Consider the following 26,996-nt stretch of genomic DNA (forward strand, 5'->3'; position numbering starts at 1 on the left):
GACTTTGGGATTTATGTTCTCCTTTTATAAGGCAAGTTTACTGATGTGACTATTCTGAAATCCAAATGTTGAAAATTAAATAGCTGTTAATTTTATGGTTGCTTAAAAGCTAATCAGGTACAGGTTTTTACTATATTCAACCCACCAGGGTTATCAGTACATCACTTTGAACATGTACAGTAGTATATAAAGTGCTAAGTATTGTTAAACACTCCTATCAGGTTTTTCTATAAGAAAGGATGTCCCTTATCACCAGCGACCTAGAACTACTGCTACAGCAAAATGGAGGACTTGTAGATAATTCAACTCTTCTTGCTTCCAGAAAAGGGAGAGATGGAGATATCTGACAGTCAAAAAAGACACAAAGTCAATACTGCAATTTTACTAAAAGCTACTGTACTTTGCTGAAAGCTGATGACAGATTCCCTTAAAGGGACAGAGAAAAAGCTTTAGCCTCAACAAGATATACCATTTACATCTGCCTGTGGAATCCAACATATAAATCAGAGTGCTCACAGAATCCTACTTTAATCATCATAGAGAGGGAACAAAGCTCATCAGCTACAGGTTTTGATTTCTGACAAACACAACATGCAGTTTCCAGCCTTGCACAAAGAAAGATACAAATACATAAAAGAATGTGCTTGTATGGATTTTTGTTTGTAAATAAGTATTCTGTAAAATGTATACTCAAATTAAATGCAGCCTTCACATTCTTACCAAGTTGTGAGTGCAACCCGTGGCAAACAGTTATTAAGGCATACACACTCTACTCTGCAAGTCCACAGCAGACTCAGTTAAAATGACCAATCTCAGAGTCATAATGCAATTACAGTGACCATAATATTTTAAAATCTAGTTGTCACATTTTTCATCATCTCCAGAGCTTCTTTAGTAAAAATTATAAAAAGAAACAGATCTGAATAGACTAAATTTGATATACAGTTTTACATCACCTTGTTTTTAAAGTCAAATCTATCTTGCAAAGCTGCAGTTCAGTAGCTGCTAGCACTTCCTGACTCTCCATAAATTAGTATATTACTAGTGTTAATTACCCCGACAGCTGTTCCCTCCATTTGATCTTCAGGATCCAGGAAATCTCTCTTTCACAGAATAACTCAAGCAAGCAATTTACAGAAAAACAGTTACTAACCCTTCTGTAACTGTTGTTCTTTGAGATGTGTTGCATGTGTCCATCCAATGTAGGTGTGTGCGTGCCCTAAGCACAGTTGCTGGAATTTTTTCCCTAGAGGTATCCATTGGTTCAGCTCCAGCACCCTCTGGTGCCACGCGCTCATAGCACTGATATAAAAGGCCTTGCTGACCCTGCGCCCCTTCCGTTTCTTCTTACCAGCTGACTCCGATAAGAGGGGAAGGAGGGTGGGTTTTGGAATGGACATGTGCAACACATCTCGACCTACTTGGTATGCTACCCTTGATTTAAAGGAGCATACTTCCACATATCAATTTTCCAAAGCCACAGAAGGCTTCTAAGATTCATCATGAACCAGGTATATTACCAGTCTGCAGGGCTTCTGTTTGGCATGTTGGCTACTCCACAGGTTTTCACCTAATGTATAACAGTGGTGGTGGCTTTTCTCAGGAAATGGGGAGTTTATGTCTTCCTGTACCTTGATGACTGGCTAGTCAAAGGCCGGTCCAAAGCTCAATCCAACATCCATCTCATCCAATTGACCTTTCAGGCCCTAGGCCTACTGATAAAACGCACAGAAATCCATTCTTGTCCCGATGCAGAGGATAGTTAATTGGTGCAGTCCTCGACTCCATTCAGGCAAGAGCCTTGCTCCTGGAAAACCAGCTTTGGGCAATCATGGTCTTGGTAAGATCCCTCCAGATCCACCTGGTCCCAACAGCTCGAAAATGTCTAAGTCTTCTGGGCCACGTGGCATCATGCACTTATGTAGTGTGACACAGGAGGCTGTGTCACAGTGTATTCACCTACCTGGCATCTTCTGGATTCAGGGCTCACCGTGCCTGCTCAAGTCCTTGCTTCACTGACTTGGTGGCTGAACCACCACATGGTCTGTGGTGAAGGAGTGCCTTTTCGCAGCCTCAACCATTATTGTCTCTGGTCTTGGATGCATCAGCGCTGGGCTGGGGAACCCACTTGGGGTCCCTCAAGACTCAAGGGCTATGGTCCCCAGAAGAGCTCTCTCTTCATATCAATGTCAGGGAGCTAGGTGTGGTCCATTTAGCCTGTAAAGCATTCCTGCCCCACGTTACGAACAAAGTCATTTTGGTTCTCATGGACAACACAACTGCCATGTTCTACACCAACAGAAAGAGTGGAACTCACTCCTCCCTCCTACGCCAGGAAGCAGTCCAGCTGTGGGAGTTCTGCATAATGCATTCAATCCATCTCCAGATGTCGTATCTTCCAAGAGCACAGAACCAGCTGGCGGATCACCTCAGCAGGTCTTTCTCCTCTCACCACAAATGGGCCCTTCAGCTGGACATTGCAAGGGGCATTTTCCAACAGTGGGGGAACTCCCCTTATAGACCTGTTTTGCTACCTGTGATAACAGAAAATGCCACCAGTTCTTTTCCCTGCAAGGCCAAAGCCCGGGGTCTCTTAAGGACATCTTCCTGCTATCATGGATAGATCACCTGTATTATACCTTTCCCCCATCCTGATGATACACAAGGTTCTGATGAAAATCAAGCAGGACCAGGCACAGGTGATTCTCATAGCCCCAGCATTGGCAGCATTGATTTGCAACCCTGTTAGACCTTTCAGTGGAGACCCCGCTCCCGCTACACCTAGACCTGATCTCAACAGCACTGTGAACTGATTGGTGTGTTGTCTGCCTGAGAGTGGTGTCTCTAACGCTGGAGTCAGTGGGGCCTGCATAGGTTCTGGAGCTGCCAGTACTGATTGATGCAGTGTCAGGGTGGAACAGCAGCCTGATGCAGGTTTCACTTTAACCCAGTCCTCATACCTGCTTGACTTTGGCACCGGGGATCGACTCTTCTCTGGCTGCTTCCTATGTTTCTTCGTAGGCACTGGAGATGGGGACCAGCACCGAGATTCATGACTGATGAGGGGAGTGCTCCACACCAAAGCTGAGGTACTTGGTGACAAGTCTGAGCATGGCTCTGAAGTGAGTCTCAGGGCTGCCTCCATGAGAAGGACCTTAAATCTCACCTTCTGGTCCTTTCTGGTGTGAGGTTTGAAATCCTTGCAGATCTGGCAGTGGTCCCTTTCTATGAGACTCCCACAAGAACTTGAGACAATGCAAGTCCAGGTCACTCAATAGCATCTAGCATTGCTGCAAGAAGCGCAGGGCTTGAAGCCCGGTGACCGAGGCTTGCCCTGGCATCAGGGAGTGGACCAACCTCACTAACTGAGTGCGAAGTAGTCCAACAAATACATAACTAAAAAACTGACTAACTCTCACTACTATAACAACTGCATACACTGGAAAAGAGGAGACATAGCAGAAAACCACTGGGAAGTTTGCCTGAAGCAATGAGAGAAGTTCCAGCAATCGTCTGTCATGTCACATGTGGTAAGAAGGAACTGAAGAGATGCAGGGTTAGCAGGGCCCTTTATACTGGTGCTGTAAGTGTGTGGCACCAGAGGGTGCTGGAGCTGACCCAACGTATACCACTAGGGGAAAAAATTCCAGCACTGTGCGGTCAGGGTGTGCACTTACCTACATTGGAATGGACATGTGCAAGCACTCAAAGAAGAATATGCAGTTTTCTGGGATTAAATTCTTCAGTATCATTTAAAGCCCCAATATCCCAACAGAGTTTGTTGGACATTTTTAGTTTTACTCCATCAACAGTCTCTTCAAATTTCACCTATGGAAAAAATCAGGAGTTTTTGACAAAACGTTTTTTTCATTGGCAAGGTTTCTCAGACTCAGGAAAGAATGTCTGGTCAAAACAAGAGAGAGAAAAAACAGCCAACTGTCGGTGGACAGGGCACTGCCTGATTTAGAGCTGGGACTTAAATCTGGCCTCCCACAGCAAAGACGGGTACCCTAACCTCTGGGCTATTGACTATTCTGGATTGGGTCTCTCAATCTCTCTTGTTAGAGCTATTCTACTTTGTATACATAACTAACCCTCACATTAATCCTAAACTCTAGCCCTCAAAGCTGTGCCTCACCCCTGTATACTGAGTGACAAGATGGTGACTTTACTGGAAATCCGTCTTTTCTGGTTTTCACATAAATCAACAGGGTTCTGTCCATTGATGCCTTGAACATTCCCTGGGAGACAAGGTAAGTGAGGTCATATCTTTGACTGGACCCACTTCTGTTGGTGAGAGAGACAAGTTTTCAAGCTTACGCAGAGCTCTTCTTCAGGTCTGAAACTAACTCAGGCCTGGTCTACAGTACAGAGTTGGGTCAACATAAGGCAGCTTACATCAACCTAACACTGTAAGAGTCTATACTACAATGTTGCTCCCACCAATATAAGTCACCCACTACACCGACTTAATAACGCCATCTCCGCAAAAGGCATAGCACTTAGGTTGGTGTAGTTAGGTTGATGCAGTGTCAGTGAAGACACTGCATTGACTGTTCCAGCTGACAGCCGGAGCCAGGCAGGGGGCTCCAGCAGCCAAGAGCCCCACAATGACAGTTGGTGCAAGCGCTCCTGGTGAAGACACACACTGCCAACAGAAGGAGCTAGTGTGGACGCACAAAACTGATTTAATTACTGCAGTGGCTGTACGTTGACCTAACTTAAGTCGATTTAATTTCATAGTGCAGACATGAACTTGAATGAACTCAAGCAGGAACACACCACATCACCTGTGGGTGAACACAAAGTGATCACTATCTCTGACCTCTATGTCTGACCACTCAGTCCTCATCCTCAGAGGAAACCTGCACAACACTTTCAAAAAATGAACAGAGGAGCTGAAACGGGCCATCAAGTTGTGTTAGGCCTCACTGCATCTGGCTAACTAACCAATAGGTAGAAATAGTACTTGAACCGAATGCTGGTAATAATCTGATACCTTAAATATTAATACAAATATATCATACAACAAATACTATATATCAGTTTATTAAGACACACTCACTTATATGTTTCACAGCAAATATATCAAAATTCACATGCATCAGATGAATAATCATAAAAAAAATATGAAGTCAACCACCAGCTTGTACCAGTGCCCAATAATGTGTTCAGATGGAGGAATCTGGAACAGAAGGTAAGAAGTCAAACCGTGAGTGTAATTCCACAAATGGATATCTAAGATTGAAAGTGAATAGATAAAATAGAATGGAATTTACCATTTCAGTGTTACCATGATAGCTAACAGACCGTCAAAGAAAATAATGCTCATGACCGCTAGTCCCAAAAGGTCAAGGATATAAATTTGGCAGAGATCCAGGAATTCTAAACTTACATATGCTTAATGACCTGTGTACTCCACAACACATTGGGCCTAGACTCTGCAGCAAAAACATACCAGATTCTGAAGGGTTTTATTGAATTAAATATTCAAATACACAGTAAGTACTGTAGCCTCTTATTTATTTTGTTATTAAATAGCATTTATTTTACTGTGTATCCGCATTCAGCTTTTGATAGTCAGCCAATTTTTGTGTAATGCATAAGAGCAGTGCAGATGTTTTCAGGGAGAACTGGAAATTGTGACAGCTGGGTAGAGGATAGCTAATGCTTTAGCACATCAGGAGATGGAGGCAATTTGAGACGGTGGAATAAGCACAAAAGCTGGATGTTTCTGGTAAAGTGATCAGCACTGGAATGTTTTAAATGTAAGAGTCATCTCTAGGATCCACAGTTAACAATCCATGGACAAAAACAGAGTGATTTGCATTTTCCAGAGCTATTGTTTTGGGCAGTCTGCAGACTCATGAAGACAGCTTGGTCATAAGTTACATTTGTTTAACTTTTTTTAAGGTTCTCTTTATAACGATAAGGACTAAAAAGAAATATTAGATTCTGGAACACAGTTTTGCAGGAAAGGATGAATTGTACAGCCATAGTATCTCAGAATATGTGGGGTCTTGCACAGAGTTCCCTCTAATTTTTTCCATCCATGTGCGAAATGAATTTTGTTATGTGCACCATATCGAGGTAATGTGTGGATGTCCGCCATCAGTAGAAACCGAAAATCTAGATATAATATATTTTTTTTAAAAGTTACCGTAGGGATAATTACTCCAGGCAGGACGGGCTAGGCATTTTAGAACTCACTACTCAAAGAATTAAATTTAAGCGTAAGAGAGTAATAAGAATTATGAAATGCATAGACCAGTCAAAAACTAAAACAACACACTTTGAAACAAGTATCAAGAAACAACAACAACACAAGTATGTGTTGGGAGGTGTGAGAGTGTGTGTGTGTGTGAGAGAGAGAGAGAGAGAGAGAGGCGCATTGCCCCTTTAAGTACGCTGGCCTTTTAAGTAGAGAGGCTCATTCAGACACAGCAACAGCTGACAGCAAGCTCCCTCCACCCTGAACCCTGTCGTGACATTTCCCCACCCCACTGCTCTGTGGAGATGGGGTACAGGGATGGGGGCAGGGGGACACCTTGACATCAGCAATCCCTCCCCCAGCACAGCAAGCAGGAGGCTCCAGGGAGCAGCTCCAAGGCAGAGGGCAGCAACAGCATGGCAGTGAGGAGAGGGACACTTGATAGCCTGCTAGGTGGCCACCGAGCAGCGTAGCTTAGAGGGAATTTAAGACCTGCATATATTTTATGTTCAATGGCAAAAAGTAGGGTGCTGAGCTACATAACAGGCAGTATTATTGCATTAAACAGAAACAATTTATTCTTCAAATTAGGTAAAGCAAGTGCACACATTCTAGTTAGAAATTAAAGCACATCCAGAGGAAACAGGTGTCTGGGCAGGACATAAGCCATGTGGGCATCACAGCTTTTCATAGTGGGAAGCAGGGCTATTGCTGATGGTTACCGAGGCAGTAGTGCAAGGTGCACTTTAGGTCAAGGTAGACTGAGGCATTAGCAAAGGGCCAGGGCTCATGGAAAGGGTGGAATGGAGCTCTGTGAGGAGCATGCTATCCAGCCCCCCTCAGCTACCCAACCCAACAAAAGTCCCATGTTACACTTCTGTGCTAGTCTCTGCTTTGTATGGGATTTATGTAGGGCTGTGCTGATGAAGGGGTAGGTGGGCTGAGATTCATTAAGGTGGGGCAAAGGAGCAGAAGCTGGAGGTATCTATAGCAGAGGTAGAAGTAGGAGAGGTTCCAGGGTCTAAGGGTATGCCTACATAGCAATTAGACACCAAGAGGGTGGCCGTGCCAGCTGACTTGGGCTAAGGGGCTATGTAACTGCTATGTAGATTTTCAGGCTTCCAGTGAAACAGCCCCAGCCCTGGGAGCCCAAATCAGTTGGCACAGCCCAGCTGTGGGTTTTTCTTTGCAGTGTAGACATACGCTGAGAGATTTGGAAGAGACACACTGGAGCAGGGGCAGCTGGGGATTACAGGAGGAAGCAGGACTTAGGGGCAGCCCAGGGGGATGTTGAAAGGAACACTTGCACAGGAGAGTAGGAGGGTCATCAACAGCCTGAAACAGGCAGCAGGCGCACAGCTGGCTCAAGGAACAAAGGTTGGCTCCTCAGCAATCTGAACCAGCCAGGAAGTCCCAGTGCAGAATTACTTAGGGTACACCTACACTGGGGAAAAAAACCACCACCACAGCAACAAGTCACTGGATATGTCTACACTACAGCCAGGATCGACGCTCTGAGATCAATCCACTGGCGGTTGATTTAGCAGGTCTAGTGAAGACCCGCCAAATTGACAGCAGATCACTCTCCAGTCAACCACTGTACTCTACCCCTGATGAGAAGAGTAAGGTAAGTAGACGGGAGAGTTTCTGCCGCTGACCCTTCCCCTCCCCCCACACCCACACAGTAACTCAACCTAAGGTACGTAGCTGGAGTTGCATCGCGTAGGTTGACTTACCACAGTAGCGTAGACATAGCCTCAGAGCCAGGGTCTACACACTCGGGCTTGTGCTATGGCACTAAAAATAGCAGTGTAGACATTTCTGGGTGGCAGGTGCTCAGGCTCTAAAACCCAGCAAGAGAGCCCAGGCTCCAGCTTGAGCAGGAAAATTTACACTATTTTTTAGCACCATAGCATGAGCCACACAAGTCTAAGTCTGTACATCCAGGCTATGAGTAGGATGGCAAGGTGCCCAGTTTTCAACCAGAAATTCCAGTCAAAAGAGCTACTGACCAGCCACCTAAAGTCTGGTTACTGCAGTCGGGGAGGTGCCGGGTCATCACACGTGCCAGCCCCTACTCGGCCGAGGCCGCCTCCTACTTGTGTCAGGTGGCTGCAGCTCCCAGTCCCACCTCTGCAGACAAGTGGGTGATGGAGGCAGGGGGAGGGGCAGAAGAGTGAATGTGGGGGCTGGACCTTGGAGGGGAAGAGGAGGTTCCAGCACTCCTGTTGGAGTGTCCGGTTTTCAAATATGACAAAAGTTGGCAACCTTAAGAGCTATGATACTTGCTGCCACCTTTTCTTGTTTGGTTGGTTAGGGTGTGTTTTTTTTGTTTGTTTGTTTTTGCAGAGTGGACGTACCCTAAGAGACTCCTGGAAATGAGCTGCAGAGGGAACTGCTTCTTTACTCACAGGAAGGCCACTGGTAGACCTGGCCCTAAATTTTCCAATGGAACACTTTTTCATTGTAAAATGCTGATTTGTCAAAAGTGCAACATTTTGCAGAAACTTGTCACCTTTGACAAAAATTAATTTCTAAACAAAAATTTTAAAAAGTGGTTTTATAAAGTCAAAACATTACACTTTTTACCTTTTCAAAACTTTTTTATTTTCCATTTTTAAATTACTCTATTTCTTTTTTAAAATTTGATATTATAAAATGTAAACTTAAAAAGCCATAATCAGAACAAAATCTTCCATATTTTATCAAAACAAATGTTTCACTTGACCCAAACCAGATTTTTTTCAGAATTCTGGTCTGCAGGAAATTTCTAAAAATGGTCTTGTTCTGTTCCACAATGGAAGAAATTTTGAAATCACAAAACTTCCCCCCCACCCCCAAAAATAAAAAAGCTGGTTCCCACACAGCTCTAGACACTGGTTTCTGACACCTTTTGTGTTAGGACCACCTTGGCAAGTATCGAGACCACAGGAAATGTTTTAGGTCTCATATGAATGACCCAGGCATAGCACACATTTGTGCCTTTTCCTTTTTGGCTAGAGAGAGGGAAAGAGTAAAGCATTTAGCTCCAAAAGCACAAAGAACCTTTTCTTCCTCTTGATAGCAAAGAAATGAAAATTAGATCCAGAGCCTAAAGTGATCTCAGAAGAATTCCAGATCTAAAATTGCCCAATAACAGAATTTCATTAGTAAGTAACAGTGAGAGAGGTTGCAACAGATTGTTAAATTAAATTTCTATAGATAGTGCTTCCTTTAAAAGGAAAATATTAGATAGCAGAAGAATAGATCGCCAGTGGATGTTCTGAATTAGCCAGCCAGGGTGTGTTATACAATGACATCAGCCGGCACAAAAGGCTAGCAACAGGTAAGCCCAGAGAAATAGCATAAGGAAATTAGATATGGTACTTCCCTCACTTGAATTAGTAATACTCCTCTTTGCTGGAGGATTGAAAGTCAGAACAAAATAAACCTATACGATTCATTGCCAACCTGAACTGCACACAAAGTACATACCCAGGGCACATGCCCCAGGCAACGTGCACACATTATAGCACCATTAATGAGAATGTTATATCCTGAAACAAAAGCAGAAAATTCTTACTGGGAAATCCCTCAGGAGATGTAACAATGATTCACCACTATGTTTGCTGGTCAGGGAGTTGTACTTGAGACTGTTAAATAACGGATACTCGTCAGTTCTCAGAGTCCTACCTGTACTGTGTACACATTAAAGATCCCAGGATACTTTTGATAAGAATAGGAAATAACCCTGGCATCTCTGTTGCCTAAATGTTCCCCTAGGCTGTTCTGCATACTAGCTGGACACCACCCCAAGTACAGAGGTAGCTGTATTTCAGTGGTATAGTGTGCACAGAGATTGTAAAATGCTTTAGCACCCTCTAAAGCACTACTATAATGTACTCAGCGTTCAACATTTGTAGGCAAAGAGAGGTTTATGAACAAAAATGGCTGGTCATACAGAGTTTTATATTTTATAATTCCCACAAGTGGCCATCTTGTTGCTCAATATTCTATACCTCCTTCTAGACTTTTATGTTATTTTATAGCATTCACTCTTATTTCTCTTCCCTCTCCCACTAACAGAGATATTTAGCATTCCCAGCATAATATACATTGTCAAGTGTTATAAATATAACAAGCAGCTGTTCACCTCAACACTTCCCCATGAACAGCTATGCAAGGAATAATGGTGTAAGGGTGCTGTTGATAGTCCCCTAGGCCACAGAGTTACCATAACACCTATTTCGTGTTTCAATTACAGTACCTTCTGCCAGGTGTCAAAGGAATATAATATACAAAGCTTGCTTCTCATCCCAGGAGCCCAGGCTCTAACCACAATAGAACTGGTTAACAAAACGTGCTTTCAAGTTCCCTGAAGTCTGGGATAGCTATAGCCACTGCTTAAGGAAATATAATACTCCAATGGCATATTATTTTACAGTTCTGTGTTTGTTATAGTAGTGGTCTCTTTTCAAACATTTTTTCCTTACTATTTTTAACTACTGCACAATTCAGTACTAGCTTCTATGCTAGATAACATTGAGTGTTACTTTAGCTTCATTAAATATTTTGCACAAACAGTTACATTCACTTCATCCACATACAGTTTGAGTAACTGGAACCAATACAGGGGTTGGATCCAAAGATGAAATCTACCACCCCCAACACAGGTATAGACAGCAGAACTACAGCCTATAGACCAGTACTTACAGTTGCCAAGTACAGTATGTTTGGGGCCACTAGATCTGCTTAAATATAGATTTCTATGGTCCCCTATCTGTGGCTGCCCCAGCACTCCCTCCTTGCCAACCCATGTGGGGATATAGAAACTCTCTCCATAGCATTCAGGGGATGAAGAAGCCCAGTAGTGGCCACAGATGCCCTATTTAAAGCCCTCCGAGCTCACCCTCAAGTAGCCCCAATGCAAATCTTAAAGTTGTGCTGAGTGCCTTGACTATCCCTCTGTACCAGGGTTAACTTCACTCCATGGAGAGAAACCAAGTGTTTGGTATTGAGAGAGACTAATTAAAAGCATAGGAGTGTAACAACATTCCATTTTCATTTTTTATTACAAACAGGCAACCAATCCTGAAATCCAAGGGAAGGGGGAAAAAAGAGTAAGAGCAAACAGCAATCATGATAGCCCATCCTCAATACCAGTCAAATAAAGCAACTAAATATGATTTGTTCTGTATGTGAGGTGTATGATTCTTTCTATTCCCCATTCTTCATAGACCCATGCAGGACAGAAGATCAAAAAGAATTAGAATAATAACCAGTCATTGAGACAGAAGAGAACCAAGCACACTCAACATTAGTTATGTCTGTATTTTTAAAGGACTCAGTATCTAAGATATGAAATTCATAATGCCTTTGAAGCGCAGGTGATAGTAATTTGACTGAATAGACAGATACAAATGGAGAGAGAGGGAAAGGTCAGACACACTTAACCAGTTGAATCATTTGACGATGCCTCATCAGAGATCAATTTCTGTAACAACCAAACAGTCTACTATAATTGCATCAGAAGAGAACATATTTTTGAATAGTTCAATTAATTTGTTTCTGTAAAAAGTTACTATAGAGAATTTGCTTTATTTCACACATCAGAACTGCGTGTGTTCGTTTTGAAGTCCATTAACCAAACCCATAGACAATAAGGGGTATTTTTCAAAGTGAGTGATCTGTTTCACGCTCACTTGGACATCTAAAGACAAGTTAGATGCATACTACTAATCTTTAACTCAAGTTTGTGGAGGAAACAGCAAGAGAAAGACATCATGATTTTATACTCCTGAGGGCATTCTGGCCAAAAAATTAAAAGTGATGCACACAATATTTTAAAATTCTGCAAGTTGTATTTGTCAATAAATAAATGCAGAGTCTCTAGCATGGCAGTGGGGAACATAGGCCACTGGCTGCATGAAAGTGGGAGATCACCCTGCAGCCTCCCCACTCTCCAGCCCTGGGACATGGACTCAGTCATGAGGCTGCATCCTACCCTGATACAGCACGGAGGCCTGGGCCTGCCCCAGAAACACCCTGGGGCCCTGCCCCTCTGCACCAGGTGCAGGGCAGGCAGCCTCAACCAGGCAGGATCTAAGTGTGGAGGGGCTCAGTGTGGGGGGATCCAGGTGTGGGGTAAGAGAATTCTGAGTGGGACAATCTGGGTGCAGGCAACTCTGTGGAGGGTCCGGGGGGGGGAAGGAATCTGGATGCACAGAGGCTCACTGGGGGGGTTCCAGGTACAGGGGCAATGGGACTATGCAGGGGCTTCCAGGTGAAAGTGCTTGGGGCTCAGTGGAGGGGTCTGGGTGTGGAGGTCTGAGCAGGGGGGTCTGGGTGCTGGGGGAGTGGGACTTGGTGGGGTGGGGGTCTGGGTGCAGCTAATTGGGGGTCAGTGGTGTGAGGATCAGGATGTGTGGGCTCAGGATGGTGCAGGGGGGTGGGGCTTGTCAGGGTGGGGGTTTGAGTGCAGAGTGCTCAGTGGGAGGTGTTCTGGGTGCAAGGGTGGGGGTGTGGAGGTGGGGGGTTCAGGTGCAGGGGGCTCCAAATGCAGGGGTGGAGGTTCAATGGGGTGGGGTTTGGGTATGGAGGGCTAGGGGGGTTCTGGGTGTATGGGTGTATGATGGGGGTATCTGGGTATGGGAGGTCCGGATGCACAAGTGTTAGGCAGATGGGGAAGCAGTTCCCCAGACAGTGACCCCCTCCCCCCCCGCAGCTGAGGAGTGATGGGGGCAGAAAGCAGGGGAGGATGCTGAGCTTCCTGTAGCTGAGGAAGATTTCTGGGGGTGGGTCTGACACAGCCCCATCCACTCCTTGCAGGGGAAGAGGAAATCCTGTCCTATTCTGCCTCCAGCCTAGCTGAGACTATCAGCTGATCCTGACTATCAGCTCAGGGTAGGAGCCACTGGCTGGGGTATCGCCAGCCCTGCAGTGATTTACCTCTCCGCTGGTTGCTCCAGATGCCTGAAACGATGTACATGCGCAGCTAGGGAGTGGTGCATGACTGCTCTTGCAGCTTCCCTTTGCTTCTCTGTCAGAAAGTCATTTTTCTGCAGGGAAGCTAAGAAATCTGTGGGGGACATGAATTCTGCACACACGCAGTGATGAAGAATTCCTCCAGGAGTAATCTTAGATTTCGAAGGGCTTGTCTACACTATAAACTTAAGTTGACCTATGTTAGGTTGACTGACAGCCACCGCAGAAATTACTGCGGTGGTTGATGTCCACATTGCTTTTTTGTCGGTAATGCATGTCCTCACCAGGAGTGTTTCTACCAATTCAGGGCAGGGTGATGCCAGACACCAGAACTGAGAGCAGGGAGCCTCTCTCTCCACTGCTCTCAATGACCTCTCTACTGATACATAGGCAATATGGAGGAAAAATCTGTCTGACTCTAATGGAGAGAAGACATGACCCAGAACAGCAAGAATGGGAAAGGAGAAGATTAGGACACGCAGCTTGGTAAGACTGTGACTGGTCAGAGGGGATAAAGAAACTGACTGGCAGTTAGAAGGTGAAGACTGGGACTGACTGGACAGGAAGACTAGGATCAGGAGCTGGGGTGTGGTGGGGAGAAGGAGACAGGGAGCCACTAAGGGAAAAACAGACACTGGATAAGGAGTTGGGGGCGGAGGGAGAGGGAGAGGGAGACTAGGACTGAGAACAAGTGGGACCTGGAAGGTTATGTGTGTGTGAATTCACCAGTGTCAGCTATAAATTTAAAGACATTTTTCTATTATTTTTATACCTGTTTTATATCTTATTTCTGCAGACAAATACACTCTCCATGAATACAATTTAAAAATATCAATCTGTGCCTAATACTTATCAATGAGGTTCATGTCTGATCACGTATTTCAGACCAATCTAAGAAATGCCATATTGCAAGTCAATTCTGAATCCTTTGAAAACAAAAACAAAAATAAAAAGGAGGGACAATATTGCCATCATTGTAATTGGGGGAAAAAAACAAAAGAAAACAAAAATGAAAAAAGACTACAACCTTTAAGTCTTCACTTGTGCATGAAATAAAATATTCTAGCTCCCCCTGCTGGCTCAACAGTTCAATACTTGACAGAGGAGGCTGGATAGGAAACCAGGAGAAGTGGGGGGAAAACCTGAAAAACTAACATATTTATTGTGTCTTTAATGGAACTCTGCAGGAAAACAATGTTTGCAACATTGATAAAATAGTTTATTTTTAAGTTTCTAAAAAGGCATTACAACAGAAAATATTTAATATCTTTTTAAAACATATCAAAAGAAAAGTTTGTAACTTCATGAATAATTTTATTCACTATTAAATCTCATAAAAATGTTCATAGAAAGGAAATTTCATTCATCTGGTTCTGCTAAGAAAGTATATTGCTTCAAAGGGAAAAATACAAGAAAATGCTACTACTTTGACATAAATTTCAATCTAGTTTATGCAATAATTTTAGTTTTAAACACCCCTATTAGGAAACCAAATTAAATGTGTGGAAATCTAACTGATGGATGGCTAACTCTTTATTTACAAACAAAAGTTAAATGGAAATAAAATTAAGCCACTCATACATCTCTAAAAAAAAAAAAGACTATGGGGTTAAAATTTGTCGTTTCAAAAAACTCTGGTTTACACTTTGGCCACTCAGAAAGGAAATTTAATAGGCGAAACAAGCATACTGTCAAGAAAGCAAACAAAAAGTTAGTGTAATCTCATTAGAGAAAAAAAGGTGTCACCCTTACACATTCTCTGAATGAGAACTGCCAACATAATATTCGGCAATTTTCTAATTTCAGATATGTGACACAGACACATGCCCCTTCATTTATTCTTTATTGAATTCTATTCTAGAATCCTGGATTGATATAAATATAGTATTCTTTGTGATTAAGCAAGCATTGTTTGCTTATAGCACTTTCGTGCATACAACAAATGTGGACCTGAAGTAGTTCATCCCTAATGGACATCTATAATGCCCCAGAATCATTCTTACTATACCAAATAAATACAATAAAGTTAATAAATTACAGGTAAGTGTCTGCTTGGAAAAAATACCTGGCATCAGGAGACCACTATGACATTCTATCCCACTGACTTACCCCTTAACATTTTTTTTTCCCCAAACAGATTCCATTGAAATAAAGGTAGTCAACCACTAATTATTTCAAATTAAAACTCCAACATGGTATACTGTTCTTAGCATTTATCCACTGTCTAACAGAACCCTGGCAATGTATACTTCTAATCAAAATGCATTTCATCTGCCAATGTCAAATGTTTATATCAACACACAAAATGTCTAAGTATATGAAGTGCATTCTGTTAGAATCCAATGTTGCAACATGCATGAGGACAGTTCATTCCTCCACACTTGTTCTATTAGTTCTTTTTACTACCAAAGAAGTTACTATTATGTGCATTGAACTGGATTCTTGATGGCCCTGGAATAATAAAGTCAGTCATGAGCCTCTAAAGCTGCCAGAAGACCATACTTCAAGTATTTAATGAATTCCAACAGAGGCTTGAGAGTGAATCCAGCTCAGTATTTGATCCATCCAGTAGTTATCTGCATGGTATAATAAAAGTTTTAAATTTTAAACTCTTATCACTTAGAATTTAAATGATCATTGTAAAAGGTTTTGACAGTTTATTCACTGCAGAGGAATAGACTAGTGTATAGTATGGTTAGCCACAAAATAATGGGCCAAATTTATCGCTGTCATATAACTCAACTGATTAAGTGGAGTTGCATAAGGGATGAATTTGATTACCATGTTCAGTTAAGAGTCTGAATTATATCACGTAAACAAAGCTCGGAATTGAGGCAGAATCACTATCATTAACTATTTCACCACGGTACTTGGTTGCATTTGATCTATTATTATATGTGGGAGGGGGCCACTGAGCATCTGAACATCACAGGCAAATTAAGACTGGATTCTTAGCTTTAGATGCAAATTTCAGTGCTGTTGTGTGCAGCATTTTTTTTTACATATAGCACAAACATAGTGTGAAACTTTGTACACCAGACATGGCGCCATTGTATAAATAAGTAGGTTTAGGCAATATTTTAAATGACTTAACTTACGTTTCCAAACAATTTTTTAGCCTGTCACTAAGAAAATCTTTTTAGACATTTTTTTAGAGAGCAATGTGGTTTGCCCAATTTGCCTTAATGAGTTCTTGACACAAACATTAGTAATACAAGACACTGCAATACTAATATGAAGCAGCACATTAGAAAGCTTTACTGCCCATAACAAAAACATTGCAAGAATACATTTTTATTATAAATCTTTTCTGATGCTTACAAACATTTTTGTTTAAATACTTTAAAAATAATTATTGGTTCTTCTATCAGAAACTGGATATTTAAAAATGTAGTTGAAAAAGAAATTCAGTGTCCATTAGAAACAACATTTGAACTTGCTGTGCACTTGGCTTTCAATTACAAGAACTTTTGATGAGTTTCAAAAATAAGTTATGCTTCTAGTACAATAATGTACTATGTCCAGTGATTTCTACTAATTTTTTTAATAGGTACTGAGGCACGTAGACAAAATATGCATTCATGAGCGTATGTATAACTGGAGCACTATACACTAAAATAAATTCAGTTAAATTTTGGTTATTTCATATTATGCATTTATTTCAATGTCATCACAATAATTGTACATTCTAAAAAGTCTTTTTAAAAATTGAAGACAAGCGGAAAAATCTATGTTAATGCCATAACATTTCTGAGATTTTAGATGCACAAATGTCAGATCATTCAAAGTTGTATTCCCACAGCAAATGTAATTCTGTACATATATGGTGTTAGTATTTTTACATTAAGGCATAAGAATTAACACTGTGTGGACCTGATCAAGAGCCCATTAAAGCCAACAGGAAGCTTTCCACTGACTTCAGTTAGTGCTGGATTACATCCTAAACATAAAAGATGACTAAATTACAATTGCTTTGGGATACATTTGAACTTCCTGATTTTTGTGTGTGTATCTAGATGTCTACCACAATATTAAACAACTTTTACTAAATATAAAAGCCTAATTTAAAGAGCTATACTTAGGGCCCTACCAAATTCACAGCCATGAAAAACGTGTCACAGACCGTGAAATCTGGTCCCCCCGCCATGAAATCTGGTCTTTTGTGTGCTTTTATCCCATACTATTCAGATTTCACAGGGGAGACCAGCGTTTCTCAGATTGAGGGTCCTGACCCAAAAGGTAGTTGCAGGGGGGTTGCAAGGTTATTTTAGGGGGATCATGATATTGCCACACTTACTTCTGCGCTGCCTTCAGAGCTGGGGGCCAGAGAGTGGCAGCTGTTGGCCGGTAGCCCAGTTCTGAACGCAGCACCTCGGCGGCAGCAGCAGCACAGAAGTAAGGGTGGCAATGCTACACCATGCCACTGTTATTTCTGCGCTGCTGCCTTCAGAGCTGGGTGGCCAGAGAGTGGTGGCTGTTGAGGGCCCAGCTCTGCAGAATTAAGGATAGCAATACCATACCATGCCATCCTTACTTTTGTGCTGCTACTGGCAGCTACTCCGTGTTCAAAGCTAGGCTCCCGGCCAGCAGCCGCAGCTCTCCAGCTGCACAGCTCTGCAGACAACGTCACCACCTGCAGCAGTGCAGAAGTAAGGGTAGCAGTACCGCAACCCCCACCTACAATAACCTTGCGACCCTCCCCAAAGACAACTGGTTTTTGGGTGAGGACCCCTACAATTACAAGACCTTGAAATTTCAGATTTAAATAGCTGAAATCATGAAATGTACGATTTTTAAAATCCTCTGACCGTGAAATTGATCAAAATGGATTGTGAATTTGGTAGGGCCCTAGATATACTGCATGCCTGTAACCAGACTTCAAACATACACACACACACACGCACACACAGCTGTTAAATAACTGCATATTTCAAAACTGAAATTGCTTTCTCGGGGATAGCTAGTTTGTTTTCCTTCAAACAAAGGTGCTACTTTCCAATAATATGAATAAAAACAAAAACATCTAAAACTCAGATTCACAGTTCTTTTACACTCAGGGTGAAAAATCCTGAATCTAGTAAAATCAATGGGAGTTTTGCCATTGACTTCACTGTGGCCAGGATTTCACTGTTAGAATTTAGGACCCAATCTTGGGACTACTCACAAAGTTAAAGTTATGTTTGTGCTGAAGCATTTACAGAATTGAGGCCTTGAAAATTTTTCTGGGGAAAAAGGAGAGATTAGAGGAAGCACATGAATTTTAAGTACTATATATTGACTGAGAACTCGTTTGCTAAATTTCATGTAGAGCACATCGACATTTATAAACGCTCAAAGATTTAATTTTACAATAGAACCAGACAAACCCTTAACTACACCACATATGTCACTACAGTAAGTTTTTAAAATAAACCTTTTACATGCACCTCAAAGCTGCTGCAGGCATTTTTGTAAGTGGTCATGCTTTTATTTACTTTACCTGAACATTTACTGTACCTGTCACGCTGCGTGTTAATAAAAACATAAGACTGAATGTTAGGTAATTTTCATATATCCTTTCTAAAGGTACGACATGGTTTTAGATATGACATTTTACAGTTTCACTGTACAAGAACCTACTGAAAGTAGTTTAGTGCCTTTCGACAATGATCAAAAATTAAATACAAAAATGTTCTGTTTAGTCAGAGAAAAAAAACTAACACTCAGAGAGCAACATTTCTCTTCTTCCCCACAGCTCCTATTTTGAAACCCTTGCATAAATGACAGATGTTGATATTCAAGCTTCCTAACAATATCTATAGTTCTGAATCCACTTCGTAAAGAAATGGCATACTAGTAATACTACTCTGGAATGAAAAACATACATACAACACACAGTTACTAATGAAGAGAAAATAATGGCACTTACTATCTCCCCCCAGCCATACAAAAGTTTACAATTAAACACAGCAAACAGAATCAACATGTTTCCCCTATGCTAAAGTTGAAAAAGCATTACAGAGCATACTTTGTGAGAGAGATAACTTCTTCAATGCATACATCTTGGAATATTGTAGCATATCTTATCAATTTGGACCAATTCTTTTTAACTGATTCACATGCAACTCCCATTGACTTCAATGGGAACTAGGTACATGAATCTAATAGCATAAACTAGCTTCTCGATTTTAGAACTTGTTTAGAAGTCTCATGCTATGAAATTCAAGGGTTTAATTGAAATACTGCCATATTAATTAAATAAACTACTCACAACTAATGCACACGTACACAAAACAGTACTTACGGCGTTTCTGGGAAACGGCTTGCAAACAGGCTGTGACAATATCACAGTTCTTCTGCACTTTATGTAAAAGCCTATCTTTCTGCTTCAGATGACGAAGCAGCTTTGCTGACTGAACACAAATTCTGTAATTCAGTTCTCGTACTATAGTTGCCAGTTCATCAGCATCTGTCAATAAGCAGAACACAAAATTATTACAGTCCAGCCTGAAACACATACGACTTGAATTGACTGAGTCATCTATGGTAACTGCTATAGCAGCCACTCCAAGGACCCACTGCTGCAGATACTTACATATGTAGCTTTTCTAATGATAGTAGCTTTATTGGACTATTGGGACTATTCATATGCATAAGTGCTTTCAGGAGCAGGGCCAAAATCAATAATTAACTTGCACACAGTGTATAAGGGCAGAATTTTAATTTTTCTAATTTATAAATTTGTGCTTATTGTGACAGATGTAGCCAAAAATACCTAGTTATGCTGTTACATGTATGCCTTAAAATATGGTTCTCTCTGAAAACAGTGTATGGAAAACTGGTTCTTATTCGTAGATCTGATCCCTGTATGTATTCAGAATCACGTTCATGGACTTAGGAGTAATAATTTATTTTTTTACTCTGGTTACCATTTAGAATCAACAGATGGAGTGAGCTGGATTTTATTCTTTCTTGTGTATCAGAGCCATTCACTAAGTTACAGTTACACTCATGCAAACCCTGACAAGTTTTGGTTCATTAAACATATTCTAGACTGAACTAATAGTATGTTGAAATTGCAAGTTTCCACTAGAGACTGAGATTACCATCCATAAAATCAGATGGAGCAATACCATCTTAACAGGCCAGATACAGAAGCAAACAGCTTTTTTCACAGATTTGAAGAAATTGGCAGGTTTCACTTCCTGGTTTTTTCCATGTCAACAAGAAGACTGATTTAACATCAGGAGACAAGAGGCCTTTGTATAGTCCTCCTTTTCTTAATATCTGGTCTCACGGTTGCTTACTTTTCATGAGCATTTTTGGATAGGTTCATTTTGCTATTGTCTGAGTTCAAGTTTTCCAAAGTGTAAGACAAATGCTCTAACAGCTTTGTTTACTTTTTTACATTTAAAATTTCCCCCCCGACTCAATTTATTTCCAAATAAGCTAACATGTCAAAAACTTCATCAGAAATAAAAAAGTGACCCAAATATTGACTACCTTTATAACGTGGAATCTGTAATGCATGACCAAGTTTACAGAGTTATTATGCTTCGCTAGTTTAAAACTATAGAAATTGTGCATAAGGTCACACAGAGCTAAATAAATTCACAAAACCGGTTTCCTGAAGGCACCCTCTCTCTGGCAACGTTAAGGAACAACGAATCTTTCAGGAACAAGTGACAGCTGGTCACTATTTGATATTTATGTAATTTCATAAAGAAAAAAATCTGGAACCCATGTTTTGTGAGACAGATTCCAGAAAAATATGAACACGTTTAACTGAAAATAAAGGCCCAACACCCTCACGCTGCACCTGACATTATCACCATTCAAGCATTGAATATTTTGGTAAAATCCTGATTATCCCACCCTCCTTTCCCAGGAGCTATGCAGGTGGAGGAAGTGGCAGTTTCTCAGCGAGGAGAAACAGCTGTGTAGATGGGAAGGAAAACCAACTCTGGTTTGTTGATTTGTTTGTTTTGGCAAGGGCAGGGGGAGGCTGGAGAGGTAACTTGTGTGCAGATGGAGGAAAAGGTAACATTTGCACAGGCAGAGAAGGTGAAGAGGTAGGTGGAGAAATAAGTCCAGGATAATAGAGAGGAGGAGATGGGAGTGGAGGGAAAGGAGGCAGGCTCAAAGAAGGTGTCACCCATAAACAAATATGAAGGATTTGAGTGATATAATCACTGTGCCTCTGTACAAGGAAGAGTTTGATGCAGATCAGGGAAGGGGTTGTACAGTGGGCAGGGAAGAGGCTGGAGGCAATGGACAGAATAGGTTACTCCCTCTGAAGTTGTGGATAATTTTGGAGCAATGTAACCCACATGTTGGTGGCTGTCCAGGGATGAGTGTAGGGTGCAGATCAGGACACTCCCAGTGCTAGTGGAGCGGCTACACAAGGATAGACTCATAGACTTTAAGGTCAGAAGGAACGTTCATAATCATCTAGTCTGACCTCCTGCACACTGAAGGCCACAGAACCTCATGCGCCCACTCCTGTAATAGACCCCTAACCTCTAGCTGAGTTACTGATGTTCTCAAATCATGATTTAAAGACTTCAACTTATAGAGCATCCACCATTTACACTATTTTAAGCCCGCAAGTGACCTGTGACCCGTGCCCCATGCTGCAGAGGAAAGTGAAAAACCTCCAGGGTCTCTGCCAATCTGACCCAAGGGTTCAGGATGGGGTGCAGGGTAGGATACCCTTTGTGCCAATGGAGTGGTGGGGCAGGATGCTCTCCATACCAGTGGGGCAGGAATTCAAATTCAAAGACCAAAAGGGACCATTGTGATCTTCTACTCTGACCTCCTGTATTACACAGGCCATAGACTGCTCCCTAACTATCCTAGAGCATAGTTTTCATAAAAAATATCAATCTTGATTTAAAAATGGTCAGGGATGGAGAATCCACCATAACCCTAAGGAAATTGTACCAATAGTTAATTATCCTCACTGTTAAAAATTTGCACATTATTTCCAATTCTGAATTTGTCTAGCTTCAACTTCCAGCCATTGGATCATGCTAGATTGAAGAGCCCATTCTTAAATATTTGTTCCCCATATAAGTACTTCGAGATTGCAACCAAGTCACTCCTCAAGCTAAATATATTGAGCCCACTGAGTTTATCACTGTAAGGCAGGTTTTCTAATCCTTTAATCATTCTCATAACTCTTCTCTGAACTCTCTCCAATTTATCACATCCTTCTTGAACTGTGGACACCAGAACTCACACAGTATTCCAACAGCAGTCATACCAGGACCAAATATAGAGGTGAAAAAACCTCTCTACGTCTAATCAAGATTCTCCTGTATGTCTCTGAGGATCACATTAGCTATTTTGGCCACACTGTAACACTGGGAGCTCATCTTCAACCTATTGTCCACCCCCAAATCTTTTTCAGAGACACTGCTTCCCAGGATAAAATCCCCAATCCTGTAAATATAGCCTACATTCTTTGTTTCTATATGCAATACATTTACATTCAGCTGCATTAAATCACATAGTGTTCGCTTGCACCTAGTTTACCAAGTGATTCAGATCATTCTGAATCAGTGACCTCTCCTCTTCATTATTTACCACTCTCCCAATTTTCAAGTCTTTTGCAAAATTTGTCAGCGATGATTTTATGTTTTCTTCCAGGTCACTGATAAAAAATGTTAAATTGTGTAGAACGAAGAACCAATCCCTGTGGGACCCCACTACATACATACCGTCTTGATGACTATTTCCTGTTTACAATCACATTTTAAGATGTATCAATTAGCCACTTTTTATGTGTACCATAATTTTATATCATTCTAGGTTTTTTAATCAAAATGTCATGTGCTACCAAGTCAAATGACTTGCAGAAGTCTAAGTATATTACATCAACAGCACCTTTATCAATCAAACTTGAAATGTCATCAAAAGAAATACCTAGTTAGTCTGACAGAATCAATTTTTCATAAACTCATGTTGACTTTCATTAATTACTTTACTCCCCTTTAATTCTTTATTAATCGAGACCTGTATAAGCCGCTCCATTATCTTGCCCAGAATCGACATCAAGCTGACAGGTCTAAAATTACCTGGATCTTCTTGTTTACCCTTTTTAAAATATGGCACAAAATTAACTTTCTTCCAGTCTCGTAGAACTTCCCCAAAACTCAAAGTCTTATTGAAAATCAGCATTAATGGTCCAGCAAGCTCCTCAGCCAGCTCTTTTTAAAGTCTTGGATGCAAAATATCTGGACGTGCTGATTTAAAAATGTCTAATTTTAGTAGCTTTTGTTTAACATACTCCAGAGATACTAGTAGAATGGAAAGAGTGTTATCACTGTATGATGAGACTATATCATCTGTGTTTTCTCCAAATACAGAACAGAAATATTTACTGAACACGTCTGCCTTTTCTACATTATTATTGATAATTCTACCATTTTCATCTAGTAATGGACCAATACCTGTGTCAGGGTTCTTTTTGTTCTTTTTGTTTTAAAAACTCCTTCTTATTGTCCTTAACTCAGCTGGCCTTATAGTTCTCCTTGTGTCCCTTTGCTTCCCTTATCAATTTTCTACAATTTCTAAGTTCTGATTCATATTCATTATCATGAACTTCCCCTATCTTCCATTTGTTACATTTAAAAAAAAATTATAGCTACTTTCACTTCCCATCTAAACCAGATTCTTTTTTTTAAACCAGCACAGCTTCTTCTTCAAATTGTGAGTGTGTGTTTTTTGGAGCACATAGTAAGATGTTCTTAAAAGATTCCCAATTATAAGTTCACATTTTTCTGATTGAATCCACTCTCCCAGCTGATTGGGCTCATAGTTGTTTTCAGCTTTATGAAACTGCTGCTTTAATAGGGTCATGTATACATGTTGCTGGTCTGGACTTTATTCTGTTTGCAGGAATGAGTTTGACATGCAGGTGGCAGTGGGGAGGAGCGGGCAGGAATGAGGCTGGCATGGGGGGAAGGATACTCAGTGCTGATGGGGTGGCCGGGCAGGGATGAGATGGGGATTTGGTGCAGGATGCCCCCAGTGAGGCAGGGATGAGGTGGGGGTCAGGGCAGGGTACTGCCAGTGCCAAAAGGGTGGTTGGGTAGGAATAAGGTTGGGATGAAGGACAGAATGTTCTAGTGGTTGGGATGAAGGACAGAATGTTCTAGTGGCTGGGCAGGGCTGAGGTTGGGCTGCAGGGCAGGAGACTCCTACTGCTGTGCGGTGTCCACAGTACCGGGTTTACAATGGTGCCAGACCCACACTTGGAAGGGGCCCATAACAACAACTTGGAGGCCCACAAATGGTTAATCCAGCCTAGCCACTGGCAAGCAATGAGCTGCAAGTTGCGTGGGGAGTTGTAGTTCGCGTGCCGCTGCCTTCCACTGGGGCCCTTGGACCTGCGTTGCCAGCTACACTAGTAGTCCCATAATGCCTCGCATGCTGTGAGCTGCTGCCCCAGTTGAAGTGAGTGGCAGCAGAATGGACCAAAAAAATAAAAAGGAAATGGTGCAGGGAGAGGATTCCCAATGCTGAGGCACTGAACCTGCCATGTCGCCTTCCCTATGGGGCACAGGGTAGAGACTCCTGGCTCGGCCCTTCCGCCCCCAAGTCTCCCCCGCTCTCCTTGGGTGGCAGCAGTGCTTTGACTTCCGGTGTGCGGCCCCCTGGCAACCCTGATACCCAGCCATGGGCTCCTGGGCACCACCTTGACCCTGCAGCTTCGTGCCTGGGATGTGTGTATGTCTTCGGACACCATGCAAGGTGGCGTGGGGGAGGCTGGTTGTCAGTGGCCCTCAGGGCCAGGATGGCAGGAGGGGCAGTGACAGCAGGACTGGCTGCTGCCCCTCCCTGCCAGTGGGTATGCCCAGAAACTTCTCCCCCGCAATTTTCCTCCCCACACTCCACCTCAGTAACTTTACTGTTTCACTTAAAGTCATGAGAGATGGTGAGGCAAAGGGAGAAATAGGCTAAAGAAACTAAGAGGTTTTTTAAAGTTTTTTAAAACATTATTGTACCAAAATAGAAAATCCAGCTTTAAAAAAAAATGTATTTACGAAACATAACTTTAACTTTGGGTGGAGGGAGATGGTGGTGCGGAGATGCAGGTGCAACTCCATTGACTGCTACATCCAGGCTTAATATGGCTCATAAATGTGAAAATTAAACACTTGTATTCAGGTCCCCAAGCAGGCTCCAAGCGTTTAAACACAAAAGGCAAAACAAACAACCCCCTCCCAGACAAGTAAACCAAATTCAAGGACATTGTGAGTATATTGATGCTAGCCCAGTTTGTTCTCTATGAGCTGAGTGGAGGTCTCAATCAAGCATAGCTCAGATATCCTATTTTATTTTTAAATAAATGTTTTCATCCCCATCCCAGCACTACCATGTTTACTGTGGCACCAATGGTGCCATCGCGCTGGGCCCACACTCGAAAGGGGCCCGTAACAACTACTTGGGGGCCCCCAAATATGTTTGGTGCCGGGCCCAGAAAAGGTTAATCCAGCCCTAGGTGGCCGGCCAACATGAGGTGGGGCCACTGAGCAGGGTACTCCCAGTACGGTGGGGTGGCCGGGCAGAGTGGAAATGGGGGTGAAGGGCAGGAAACACCCAGTGCCTTGGGGTTCCCACACAGGACAGAGACAGGGGGACACGAGGCGGGAGACTCCTGGTGCCTTGGGGTGGCCAGGCGGGGCGGAGATGGGAGCCAGGGCAGGGTACTGCCAGTGCAGGTGAGGTGGCTAGGTAGGGATAAGGTTGGGGTGAGGGCCAGGATGCTCCCAGTGCTGGTGGGGTGGCTGGGCAAGGCTGAGGTTGGCCTGCAGGGCAGGAGACTCGCGGTGGCCAGGCAGGGCGGAAAGCAGGCGCGGGGCGGGAAACTCCCGGTGCCAACGCGGTGGTGGGGAGGGCGGAGGTGGGTGCGGGCGGTCCGTCCCGGTGCCTTTACCTTTCTGGCCCAGATACTCGATCTGGTGCCGCTGGCTCGGCCGCTGCTGCAGCTCCTGGAGGAAGCGGGACTCGGCGCTGCTGCCTCTGCCCCCGGGGAAGACATCGGAACCCGCTGACGCCTCGGTGGAGCTGTCCACGCTGTCCCGGTGCCGGGCGCGGCCCCCGCAGCTATACAGCTCGGTCAGGAGGCCGCTCACCAGGGACGAGGTGCTGGGGAACCTGCCCGCAGGATCCTCCGCCTCCTCCTCGGCCAGGCTGTCCGCGCTGCTGCCGCCCCTGCCCCTAGCGCCCTGGCGCTGCGGGCCGGGGCTCCCCGCTCCTGCCGCGGCTTCCCAGGAGCTCCCGCCCTCCAGGTCTATCTCCAGCAGCTCCATCCCCCGGGGCCGCCGCCCGCCCCAGCTGCCGCCTAGCCATGCAGCGCGGCTCGCGGCTCCCGCCCCTGCCTGCGGCCGTCGGGCCGAGTTCCGGGTTGAGCCAATTCTACACCGGGCAGCGGGGGGAGACTCTGTACCTGACACGAACTTGTCTCCGGCCTGACGCAACACCCCCTCCCCCCCGCAGAGTGGTACAGGCCACCCTGGTACGGGGTTGGGGCATTGCACCTGCTGCGAGGGACTTCGTCCCGGGACACTGCACCTGTTGCAGAAGTGGGGGGACCCGAACCCCCCGCCCCCAAGAACACTGCTGCAGCTGCGGGTGGGGGGGGGGGACTTTCGCACAGCCACAAGCCCATCATCTGTCAGAAAAACTAAATTATGGATATTTGAGTTTGATTAAATGTTATTTCTATAAACCCGGTGAAAGGAGGTTTGTACCTATGTATCTAGCTGTGTGGGATGCGGTGTGGGCCCTGTTATGAATTTGCTCTGGGCCCAGCGAAATGGTATTTGGGTCTGCT

The 26,996-nt window shown here is 43.2% G+C and overlaps 1 protein-coding gene across 1 annotated transcript in view; it reads right to left on the bottom strand.

The window, feature by feature from the left end:
- The window catches only part of TBC1D30 (TBC1 domain family member 30), an 80,145-nt gene extending 53,583 nt beyond the window's left edge, over positions 1-26,562 (bottom strand). Inside the window, 2 exon segments of the mRNA XM_038384330.2 lie at positions 19,458-19,622; positions 26,097-26,562. Coding sequence (XP_038240258.1) covers positions 19,458-19,622; positions 26,097-26,472 — 541 coding nt within the window. The 5' untranslated portion in view covers positions 26,473-26,562.
- Between the last annotated feature and the right edge of the window lie 434 nt (positions 26,563-26,996).

The sequence above is a fragment of the Dermochelys coriacea genome, chromosome 1, assembly GCF_009764565.3.
Source record: "Dermochelys coriacea isolate rDerCor1 chromosome 1, rDerCor1.pri.v4, whole genome shotgun sequence".
Lineage (NCBI taxonomy): Eukaryota > Metazoa > Chordata > Testudines > Dermochelyidae > Dermochelys > Dermochelys coriacea.